This window comes from Ranitomeya imitator, chromosome 1 (assembly GCF_032444005.1).
Source record: "Ranitomeya imitator isolate aRanImi1 chromosome 1, aRanImi1.pri, whole genome shotgun sequence".
NCBI classification, from domain to species: Eukaryota; Metazoa; Chordata; class Amphibia; order Anura; family Dendrobatidae; genus Ranitomeya; species Ranitomeya imitator.
This window is the reverse complement of record NC_091282.1, coordinates 768,959,105-768,971,763: the sequence shown is the minus strand read 5'-3', so window position 1 is coordinate 768,971,763 and position 12,659 is coordinate 768,959,105. Positions and strand designations below refer to the sequence as shown.

The window sequence follows — 12,659 nt, the reverse complement described above, 5'->3', positions numbered from 1 at the left end:
GCATAGGGAAGTCAAAAGATGAGGAGGTAGCCAAGGATGGGTGGTGGTGGTAGAGCAAAGAGTGTAGAGACAAGGAAGGAGGATGGGGTAGAGAAGGGAGCATTTAGGAGAGGGGAACCAAGGACTGCAGGTACCTCCAGATTTCCTTAGGACAAACAGTGGGGTGCCACCCTCCACCTTGCCTCCATCAGGCACCAGCAGAGCTTCGATCACTCCTGCAGACGGGGCTGGAACTTGTACCGATGTCTAAGAGAAAAATGAGAGGTTAGAGCCTCATAAAGTAGCCACAGCTTGGGAAAGGGCTGAAGTTAGTGGATAATTACCTTGTCAGTCTCAATTTCACAAACGACTTCATCTTCAGCCACCGAGTCCCCAACCGCTGTGGCAGAGAAGGGCGTTAGTGGAAGTCTCAACCCCCTTAGTGACCAAACCTATTTTGACCTGAACGATCAGGTCAAATTTTTTTTTAAATCTGACCGACGTCACTTTATGTGGTAATAACTCTGGAGCTTCAACATTTCCCAGGGCTTCGAGATTGTGAAAAAATTGAAATTTCTGTGAAAATTTTGAAGAACTTTGAAATGTTAAATTTTATATTCTTAAACGAGTTAGTTATGCTGTACAAAATAATAAATAACATTTTCCATGTGTCTAATTTACACCTGCCTCATTATTTAAACAATTTTCTTTTGTTAGGATGTTAAAGCGAATCCGTCAGCAGTTTTGGCCGATCTAACATGCAGCCATTGCCTTTCAGGGCTTTTCTACAGCATTCTATAATGTTGTAGATAAGCCCCTGATCTGACCTGCAAGATAAGAAAAATTAGTTTTATTATACTCACCCGGGGTGGCGGTCCGGTCCGATGGGTTTCGCAAGTCTGGCGCCTCCCATCTTCTTGCGATGCCGCTCTCCTGTTGCTTTATGGCTCCCCGGCATCGCGCTCCTGCGCAGGTGTACTTATCTGCCCTGTTGAGGGTAGAGCAAAGTACTGCAGTGTGCAGGGGCTGGGAAAGGTCAGAGAGGCCTCAACAGGGCAGATAAGTACGCCTGCGCAGGAGCGCGATGTCGGGGAGCCATAAAGCAACAGGAGGGCGGAGATCATAAGAAGATGGGAGGCGCCAGACCTGAACCTGCGACACCCATCGGACTGTACCGTAGCGCACCGACACCTCCCTGCCCCCCGGCAAGTATAAAAACTTATTTTTCTTATCTTGCAGGTGGGACCGGGGGCTTATCTACAGCATTAATGAATGCTGGAGATAAGCCCTAAAAGGCAGTGGCCGCATCTTATATCGGCCAAAACAGCTGACAGATTCCCTTTAAAAGGGCATAAAAGTTTAGTAGCAATTTTTCATTTTTTCCAAGAAATTTACAAAATATGTTTCCTTAGGGTCATATTCAGATTTAAATGGACTTTGAAGGTCCGATATAATGGAAACTGCCCAAAAGTGCCTCTATTTTAAAAATCGCAGCCCATAAAGGGAACCCTTCACCCCCCAGGGCGTTTTTAAGTAAGAGAGCCACCTTCTGCAGCACTAAGGCTGCATTCTGTGAAGGTGGCTCTTATGTTTGTGCTCCTAATAACGCTGAAATATTAAGTTTTAAGAAAAACGTGCCCCCCATACAAATTACAGGTATGGCGCAAAATTTATAAAACTTAATATTTCAGCATTATTAGGGAGCACAAACATAAGAGCCACCTTCACAGAATGCAGCATTAGTGCTGCAGAAGGTGGCTCTCTTACTTAACCCCTTCATGACCCAGCCTATTTTGACCTTAATGACCTGGCCGTTTTTTGTAATTCTGACCAGTGTCCCTTTATGAGGTAATAACTCAGGAACGCTTCAACGAATCCTAGCGGTTCTGAGATTGTTTTTTCGTGACATATTGGGCTTCATGATAGTGGTAAATTTAGGTTGATAATTTTTGCGTTTATTTGTGAAAAAATTTGGATAAAATTTTGAAAATTTTGCAATTTTCAAATTTTGAATTTTTATTCTGTTAAACGAGAGAGTTATGTGACACAAAATAGTTAATAAATAATATTACCCACATGTCTACTTTACAATCAGCACAATTTTGGAACCAAATTTTTTTTTGCTAGGAAGTTATAAGGGTTAAAATTTGACCAGCAATTTCTCATTTTTACAGCAAAATTTACAAAACCATTTTTTTAGGGACCACCTCACATTTGAAGTCAGTTTGAGGGGTCTATATGGCTGAAAATACCCCAAATTGACACCATTCTAAAAACTGAACCCTTCAAGGTGCTCAAAACCACATTCAAGAAGTTTATTAACCCTTCAGGTGCTTCACAGCAGCAGAAGCAACATGGAAGGAAAAAATGAACATTTAACTTTTTAGTCACAAAAATGATGTTTTAGCAACAATTTTTTTATTTTCCCAAGGGTAAAGAGAAACTGGACACCAAAAGTTATTGTTCAATTTGTCCTGAGTACACCGATACCCCATATGTGGGGGGAACGACAAGGCTTGGAAGGGAAGGAGCGCCATTTGACTTTTTCAATGAAAAATTGGCTCCAATCTTTAGCGGACACCATGTCGTGTTTGGAGAGCCCCTGTGTGCCTAAACATTGGAGCTTCCCCACATGTGACCCCATTTTGGAAACTAGACCCCCCAAGGAACTTATCTAGATGCATAGTGAGCACTTTGAACCCCCAGGTGCTTCACAAATTGATCCGTAAATTTGAAAAAGTACTTTTTTTTTTTTTCACAAAAAATTTCTATTCGCCTCAATTTGTTCATTTCCACATGGGCAACAGGATAAAATGGATCCTAAAATGTATTGGGCAATTTCTCCTGAGTACACTGATACCTCACATGTGGGGGTAAATCACTGTTTGGGCACACGGCAGGGCTCCGAATGGAAGGAGCGCCATTTGACTTTTTGAATGAAAAATTAGCTCCAATCGTTAGCTGACACCATGTCGCGTTTGGAGAGCCCCTGTGTGCCTAAACATTGGAGCTCCCCCACAAGTGACCCCATTTTGGAAACTAGACCTCCTAAAGGTACCTTCACATTAGGCGACGCTGCAGCGATACCGACAACGATGTCGATCGCTGCAGCGTCGCTGTTTGGTCGCTGGAGAGCTGTCACACAGACAGCTCTCCAGCGACCAACGATGCCGGTAACCAGGGTAAACATCGGGTTACTAAGCGCAGGGCCGCGCTTAGTAACCCGATGTTTACCATGGTTACCATCGTAAAAGTAAAAAAAACAAACACTACATACTTACCTTCAGCTGTCTGTCCCCGGCGCTCTGCTTTCCTGCACTCACTGTGAGCACAGCGGCCGGAAAGCACAGCGGTGACGTCACCGCTCTGCTTTCCGGCTGACCGGCGCTCACGGCCAGTGCAGGAAGCAGAGCGCCGGGGACAGACAGCTGAAGGTAAGTATGCAGTGTTTGTTTTTTTTTACTTTTATGCTGGTAACCAGGGTAAACATCGGGTTACTAAGCGCGGCCCTGCGCTTAGTAACCCGATGTTTACCCTGGTTACCAGTGAAGACATCGCTGAATCGGCGTCACACACGCCGATTCAGCGATGTCTGCAGGGAGTCCAGCGACGAAATAAAGTTCTGGACTTTCTGCAGCGACCAACGATGGCACAGCAGGGGCCTGATCGCTGCTGCGTGTCAAACACAACGATATCGCTAGCCAGGACGCTGCAACGTCACGGATCGCTAGCGATATCGTTGTGAAGTGGTTTAGTGTGAAGGTACCTTAAGGAACTAATCTAGATGTGCGGTGACCACTTTAAACCCTCAAGTGCTTCACAGAAGTTTATAACGCAGAGCCGTGAAAATAAAAAATCATTTTTCTTTCCTTAAAAATTATTTTGTAGCCCACAATTTTTTATTTTCACAAGAGTAACAGGAGAAATTGGACCAGAAAAGTTGTTGTCCAGTTTGTCCTGATTACGGTGATACCCCATATGTGGGGGGGAACCACTGTTTGGGCAAACGCCGGGGCTCAGAAGGGAAGTAGTGACTTTTGAAATGCAGACTTTGATGGAATGGTCTGCGGGCGTCACGTTGCGTTTGCAGAGCCCCTGATGTGCCTAAACAGTAGAAACCCCCCCACAAATGACCCCACTTTGGAAACTAGACCCCACAAGGAACTTATCTAGATATGTGGTGAGCACTTTGAACCCCCAAGTGCTTCACAGAAGTTTACAACGCAGAGCCGTGAAAATAAAAAATCATGTTTCTTTCCTCAAAAATGATGTTTTAGCAAGCATTTTTTTATTTTCACAAGGGTAACAGGAGAAATTTGACCCCAATAATTGTTGCCCAGTTTGTCCTGAGTATGCTGGTACCCCATATGTGGGGGTAAACCACTGTTTGGGCGCACGTCAGGGCTCGGAAGTGAGGGAGCACCATTTGACTTTTTGAATGCAAGATTGACTGGAATCAATGGTGGCGCCATGTTGCGTTTGGAGACCCCTGATGTGCCGTAACAGTGGAAACCCCTCAATTCTAACGCCAACACTAACCCCAACACACCCCTAACCCTAATCCCAACTGTAGCCATAACCCTAATCACAACCCTAACCCCAACACACCCCTAACCCTAATCCCAACCCTAACCACAACACACTCCTAACCCTAACCACAGCCTAATCTTAACCCTATTTCCAACCCTAACCCTCAGGCTATGTGCCCACGTTGCGGATTCGTGTGAGATTTTTCAGCACCATTTTTGAAAAATCTGCAGGTAAAAGGCACTGCATTTTACCTGCGGATTTACCGCGGATTTCCAGTGTTTTTTGTGCGGATTTCACCTGTGGATTCCTATTGAGGAACAGGTGTAAAACGCTGCGGAATCCGGACAAAGAATTGACATGCTGCGGAAAATATGACGCAGCGTTTCCGCGCGGTATTTTCCGCACCATGGGCACAGCGGATTTGGTTTTCCATAGGTAAATCCGCACCATGTGCACATAGCCTAATTCTAACCCTAACCCTAGTTCTAACCCTAATTCTAGCCATAACCCTAACCCTAAGGCCAGGTTCACACTGCGCTAGCAGCAGCCCGTTCAGCACATACGCCAACGGGCTGCTGCTAGCGCAAGTGCCGATGTTTGCATCGCGCTAGCGCAAATGCTAGCAGATGCTCTATCTGCGCTAGCAGTGACGGACCTGGAAACGCTGCAGCCTGCGTCTCCGGGTCCGTCACTCAATGACGGCACATCCCTAGCGCATGCCCATTATGGGCGTGCGCTAGTGATGCTTCCGACATTGCTGTCAATGGCGGCCGTAACTACGTTAGACCGCGTTTATGCCGCAGTGTAACGTAGTCCATCTAACGGACTGCTTAGACACAGTGTGAACCAACCCTAACCCTAGTGGGGCAAAGAAAAAAAAATTTCTTTATTATTGTCCCTATCCATGGGGGTGATAAAGGGGGGGGGTTATTTATTGTTTTTTTTATTTTGATCGCTGTGATAGAACCTATCACATCGATCAAAATGTACCTGTAACGAATCTGCCGGCCGGCAGATTCGGCGGGCGCATTGCGTATGAGCCCGCCATTTTGGAAGATGGCGGCACCCATCAAACACACGGACGGACACCGGGAGGGACATTGGAATTTTTACCTATAAAATGTTGCATTAGCCCTGTTTTTTATGCTTTTACGAGGAATAGCACAAGAAAATGTACCCCACTTTTTGTTACCTAGTTTCTTCTGAGCGCGCTGATACCCCATATGAGGCCAGAAACATCAGCGCAACTTAGGGATCGGAAGGGAAGGGGCAACATTTAAATTTTCAAACACAAATTTGGCTGAAATAGATTGTGGATGCCATGTCGCATTTGCACGGCCCCCCAAGATGACCGGCAGGTGACCGGAGGGGAGCGGGGGACACTATTTGACCGAACGGAGGACCGGAGGGGAGGTGATCGGTGGGGGGCAGATCGTGATCTCCAGCCATGGCTGATGCTGTTGCAGCATCGGCCATGGCTGGATTGTAACATTTCACCAATTTTCATTGGTGAAATATTACTATCGCTCTGATTGAAAGTGAAACGTCATTTTCAACAGCCAATCAGAGCGATCGTAGCCACGGGGGGGATAAGCCACCCCCCCTGGGCTAAAGTACAACTCCTCCTGTCCCTGCAGGCCGGGTGAAATTACAGTTATCCCTTTCACCCGGCCTGCAGGAGCCCAATCCGGCCATGACGCATATGCTGCGTCACAGGTCGGAATGGCACAGGTTTTCATGACGCATGCGGTGCGTCAAAGGTCGGGAAGGGGTTAAAAACGCCCTGCGGGGGGAGGGGGTGAAGGGTTCTTTTTATGGGCTGCGATTTTTCCCTTTAACCCCTCTGTGACCTTAGACGTACTATCCCGTCGAGGTGCCCTGGGCTTATCTGACCCTGGACGGGATAGTACGTCATAGCCGATCGGCCACGCTCACGGGGGGAGCGCGGCCGATCGCGGCCGGGTGTCAGCTGCTTATCGCAGCTGACATCCGGCACTATGTGCCAGGAGCGGTCACGGACCGCCCCCGGCACATTAACCCCTGGCACACCGCGATCAAAGATGATCGCGATGTGCCGGCGGTGCAGGGAAGCACCGCGCAGGGAGGGGGCTCCCTGCGGGCTTCCCTGAGCCCCCCGCAGCAACGCGATGTGATCGCGTTGCTGCGAGGGTCTCCTCACCTCCCTCCCTGCTCGAGCCCCGGATCCAAGATGGCCGCGGATCCGGGTCCTGCAGGGAGGGAGGTGGCTTCACAGAGCCTGCTCAGAGCAGGCACTGTGAAGGCTGCAGCGCTGCATGTCAGATCAGTGATCTGACAGAGTGCTGTGCAAACTGTCAGATCACTGATCTGTGATGTCCCCCCCTGGGACAAAGTAAAAAAGTAAAAAAAAATTTTTCCAAATGTGTAAAAAAAATTAAAAAAAATATTCCAAAATAATGAAAAAAAAAAAAAAATATTATTCCCATAAATACATTTCTTCATCTAAATAAAAAAAAAAAACCAATAAAAGTACACATATTTAGTATCGCCGCGTCCGTAACGGCCCGACCTATAAAACTGGCCCACTAGTTAACCCCTTCAGTAAACACCGTAAGAAAAAAAAAAAAAAAAACGAGGCAAAAGACAACGCTTTATTATCATACCGCCGAACAAAAAGTGGAATAACACGCGATCAAAAGGACAGATATAAATAACCATGGTACCGCTGAAAGCGTCATATTGTCCCGCAAAAAAAGAGCCGCCATACAGCATCATCAGCAAAAAAATAAAAAAGTTATAGTCCTGAGAATAAAGCGATGCAAAAATAATTATTTTTTCTGTAAAATAGTTTTTATCGTATAAAAGCACCAAACCATAAAAAAATGATATAAATGAGGTATCGCTGTAATCGTACTGACCCGAAGAATAAAACTGATTTATCAATTTTACCAAACGCGGAACGGTATAAACGCCTCCCCCAATAGAAATTCATGAATAGCTGGCTTTTGGTCATTCTTCCTCACAAAAATCGGAATAAAAAGCGATAAAAAAATGTCACGTGCCCAAAAATGTTTTCAATAAAAACGTCAACTCGTCCCGCAAAAAACAAGACCTCACATGACTCTGTGGACCAAAATATGGAAAAATTATAGCTCTCAAAATGTGGTATTGCAAAAAATATTTTTTGCAATAAAAAGGGTCTTTCAGTGTGTGACGGCTGCCAATCATAAAAATCCGCTAAAAAACTCGCTATAAAAGTAAATCAAACCCCCCTTCATCACCCCCTTAGTTAGGGAAAAATAAAAAAAAATGTATTTATTTCCATTTTCCCATTAGGGCTAGGGTTAGGGCTAGGGCTAGGGCTAGGGTTAGGGCTAGGGTTAGGGCTAGGGCTAGGGTTAGGGCTAGGGCTAGGGTTAGGGCTAGGGTTAGGGCTAGGGTTAGGGTTAGGGCTAGGGTTGGGGCTACAGTTAGGGTTGGGGCTAAAGTTAGGGTTAGGGTTTAGATTACATTTACAGTTGGGAATAGGGTTGGGATTAGGGTTAGGGGTGTGTCAGGGTTAGAGGTGTGGTTAGGGTTACCGTTGGAATTAGGGTTAGGGGTGTGTTTAGATTAGGGTTTCAGTTATAATTGGGGGGTTTCCACTGTTTCGGCACATCAGGGGCTCTCCAAACACGACATGGCGTCCGATCTCAATTCCAGCCAATTCTGCGTTGAAAAAGTAAAACAGTGCTCCTTCCCTTCCGAGCTCTCCTGTGTGCCCAAACAGGGGTTTACCCCAACATATGGGGTATCAGCGTACTCAGGACAAATTGGACAACAACTTTTGTGGACCAATTTCTCCTGTTACCCTTGGGAAAATACAAAACTGGGGGCTAAAAAATAATTTTTGTGGGAAAACAAAAAGATTTTTTATTTTCACGGCTCTGCGTTATAAACTGTAGTGAAACACTTGGGGGTTCAAAGTTCTCACAACACATCTAGATAAGTTCATTGAGGGGTCTAGTTTCCAATATGGGGTCACTTGTGGGGGGTTTCTACTGTTTAGGTACATTAGGGGCTCTGCAAACGCAATGTGACGCCTGCAGACCAATCCATCTAAGTCTGCATTCCAAATGATGCTCCTTCCCTTCCGAGCCCTCCCATGCGCCCAAACGGTGGTTCCCCCCCACATATCGGGTATCAGCGTACTCAGGACAAATTGGACAACAACATTTAGGGTCCAATTTCTCCTGCTAACCTTGGAAAAATACAAAACTGGGGGCTAAAATATAATTTTTGTGGAAAAAAAAATATTTTTTATTTGCATGGCTCTGCGTTATAAACTGTAGTGAAATACTTGGGGGTTCAAAGCTCTCACAACACATCAAGATGAGTTCCTTAGGGGGTCTACTTTCCAAAATGGTGTCACTTGTGGGGGGTTTCTACTGTTTAGGTACATTAGGGGCTCTGCAAACGCAATGTGACGCCTGCAGACCATTCCATCTAAGTCTGCATTCCAAATGGCGCTCCTTCCCTTCCGAACCCTCCCATGCGCCCAAACGGTGGTTCCCCCCCACATATGGGGTATCAGCGTACTCAGGACAAATTGGACAACAACTTTTGTGGTCCAATTTCTCCTGTTACCCTAGGGAAAATACAAAACTGGGGGCTAAAAAATAATTTTTGTGGGAAAAAAATTTTGTTTTATTTTTATGGCTCTGCATTATAAACTTCTGTGAAGCCCTTGGTGGGTCAAAGTGCTCACCACACATCCAGATAAGTTCCTTAGGGGGTTTACTTTCCAAAATGGTGTCACTTGTGGGGGTTTCAATGTTTAGGCACATCAGTGGCTCTCCAAACGCAACATGGCGTCCCATCTCAATTTCTGTCAATTTTGCATTGAAAAGTCAAACTGCGCTCCTTCCCTTCCGAGCTCTCCCATGCGCCCAAACAGTGGTTTACTGCCACATATGGGGTATCAGCGTACTCAGGACAAATTGGACAACAACTTTTGAGGTCCAATTTCTTCTCTTACCCTTGGAAAAATAAAAAATTGGGGGCAAAAATATAATTTTTGTGAAAAAATATGATTTTTTATTTTTACGGTTCTGCATTATAAACTTCTGTGAAGCACTTGGTGGGTCAAAGTGCTCACCACACCTCTAGATAAGTTCCTTAGGGGGTCTACTTTCCAAAATGGTGTCACTTGTGGGGGGTTTCAATGTTTAGGCACATCAGTGGCTCTCCAAACGCAACATGGCGTCCCATCTCAATTTCTGTCAATTTTGCATTGAAAAGTCAAACTGCGCTCCTTCCCTTCCGAGCTCTCCCATGCGCCCAAACAGTGGTTTACTGCCACATATGGGGTATCAGCGTACTCAGGACAAATTGGACAACAACTTTTGAGGTCCAATTTCTTCTCTTACCCTTGGAAAAATAAAAAATTGGGGGCAAAAATATAATTTTTGTGAAAAAATATGATTTTTTATTTTTACGGTTCTGCATTATAAACTTCTGTGAAGCACTTGGTGGGTCAAAGTGCTCACCACACCTCTAGATAAGTTCCTTAGGGGGTCTACTTTCCAAAATGGTGTCACTTGTGGGGGGTTTCAATGTTTAGGCACATCAGTGGCTCTCCAAACGCAACATGGCGTCCCATCTCAATTTCTGTCAATTTTGCATTGAAAAGTCAAACTGCGCTCCTTCCCTTCCGAGCTCTCCCATGCGCCCAAACAGTGGTTTACTGCCACATATGGGGTATCAGCGTACTCAGGACAAATTGGACAACAACTTTTTGGGTCCAATTTCTCCTGTTACCCTTGGTAAAATAAAACAAATTGGAGCTGAAGTAAATTTTTTGTGTAAAAAAGTTAAATGTTCATTTTTATTTAAACATTCCAAAAATTCCTATTAAACACCTGAAGGGTTAATAAACTTCTTGAATGTGGTTTTGAGCACCTTGAGGGGTGCAGTTTTTAGAATGGTGTCACACTTGGGCATTTTCTATCATATAGACCCCTCAAAATGACTTCAAATGAGACGTGGTCCCTAAAAAAAAATGGTGTTGTAAAAATGAGAAATTGCTGGTCAACTTTTAACCCTTATAACTCCCTAACAAAAAAAAAATTGGTTCCAAAATTATGCTGATGTAAAGGAGACATGTGGGAAATGTTACTTATTAAGTATTTTGTGTGACATATCTCTGTGATTTAATTGCATAAAAATTCAAAGTTTGAAAATTGCGAAATTTTCAAAATTTTCGCCAAATTTCCGTTTTTTTCACAAATAAACGCAGGTACTATCAAAGAAATTTTACCACTATTATGAAGTACAATATGTCACGAGAAAACAATGTCAGAATCACCAGGATCCGTTGAAGCGTTTCGGAGTTATAACCTCATAAAGGGACAGTGGTCAGAATTGTAAAAATTGGCCTGGTCATTAACGTGCAAACCACCCTTGGGGGTAAAGGGGTTAAATACTTCAAAGCTGCGGTCAGGAATTTTTTTTTTATTTTTTTTTTTTTTACTTTTTAGATGCTACACAGGAATTAATTCAATGTTGACTGAAAAAAAACAGTGGAATTTTTACCTATAAAATGTTGCATTAGCCCTGTTTTTTATGCTTCTACGAGGAATAGCACAAGAAAATGTACCCCACTTTTTGTTACCTAGTTTCTTCTGAGCGCGCTGATACCCCATATGAGGCCAGAAACATCAGCGCAACTTAGGGATCGGAAGGGAAGGGGCAACATTTAAATTTTCAAACACAAATTTGGCTGAAATAGATTGTGGATGCCATGTCGCATTTGCACGGCCCCCAAGATGTCCAACCTGCAAAAAACCCTACAAGTGACCTCATTTTGGAAACTACACCCCTCAAGGATTTTATCCAGTGGTATAGTAAGCATTCTGAACCCACAGGTATTACACACAATTTGATAGCAATAAGTCGTCATAATGAAAAATATCATTTTTTTTTTATGAAAATGTTTAACTTTTGCAAGAGGCAACACCGAAAAGTGGACCGCAAAGTTTCTAAGGCTACTTTCACACTAGCGTTTTCTGCAATGCGTCGTTTTGCAGAAAAAACGCATCCTGCAAAAGTGCTTGCAGGATGCGTTTTTTCCCCATAGACTTGTATTGACGACGCATTTGCGACGGATTGCCACACGTCGCATCCGTCGAGCGACGGATGCGTCGTGCTTTGGCGGACCGTCGGGAGCAAAAAACGCTACATGTAACGTTTTTTGCTCCTGACTGACCGCTTTTTCCGACCGCGCATGTGCGGCCGGAACTCCGCCCCCACCTTACAATGGGGCAGCGGATGCGCCGGAGAAATGCATCCGCTGCCTCCATTGTGCAATGCGTTAAACGCTAGCGTCGGAATCTCTCCCCGACGCATTGCGACGGGGAGATTCCGACGCTAGTGTGAAAGAGGCCTTACCCACTTTATTCTGAGCACTGAGATACCCCAAAAAGTTATTTTTGGACATGGCGGGGCTTGAAAAGGGATAAGCGACATTTGGTATTTGATGTGCAAATTTGATTACAACAAATTGCAGACACCATGTCTCATTTGCAGAGCCCCTAATGTACCAAAAAAGAAATCCCCCACATGTGACCCCAGTTTGGAAACTAGACCCGTCAATGAATTCATCCGGGGATGATGGGGGGGGAGAAGGGGGGGGGTTTGGAGATTGTTCACTTGCAAGTGCAACTTTTTAATATGTGGATGTGAAAACTAATTTTCTCTATTAAAATGTTGTTCAAGCCCCAAATTCATAATTTTCTTAATGGGAAAAAATCAACACCATAATATGTTACGCAATTTCTCGCAAACATGATGATCGCCAATATGTGGTCAAAATCTGCTGTTTGGGCACATGGCCGAGTTTGGAAAAGCAAGAGCGCTATTTCATTTTTATTGCAATTACAGAGATACAAGATTTATTTTGGTTTTTGTTTTGTTGCTTTTACACAGCAAAAACGCTTTTTCATTTAGTTTTATTTGTCGCCATATTCTGAGAACTGTAACCTATTTTTGGTGAACGGAGTTGTATGAGGGTTTATTTTTTGTGTGATGTGTTAGATTTTTTGTTAATTTTCAGGCACAAATTTTTTTGATCGCTTTTTATTCAGATTTTTTAGAAGCTGAATGGACAAGAAAAAAAAAAGAAAAAGCTATTT

General features: G+C 44.3%; 1 protein-coding gene across 1 annotated transcript in view; it reads right to left on the bottom strand.

Moving 5' to 3' along the window:
* DLST (dihydrolipoamide S-succinyltransferase) overlaps positions 1–12,659 on the bottom strand; it is a 31,461-nt gene that overhangs the window by 3,795 nt on the left and 15,007 nt on the right. The window contains exons 6-7 of the mRNA XM_069735742.1: positions 324–379; positions 135–246 (exon numbers count right to left, since the gene is read on the bottom strand). Coding sequence (XP_069591843.1) covers positions 135–246; positions 324–379 — 168 coding nt within the window. The remainder of the gene's footprint in view (positions 1–134; positions 247–323; positions 380–12,659) is intronic.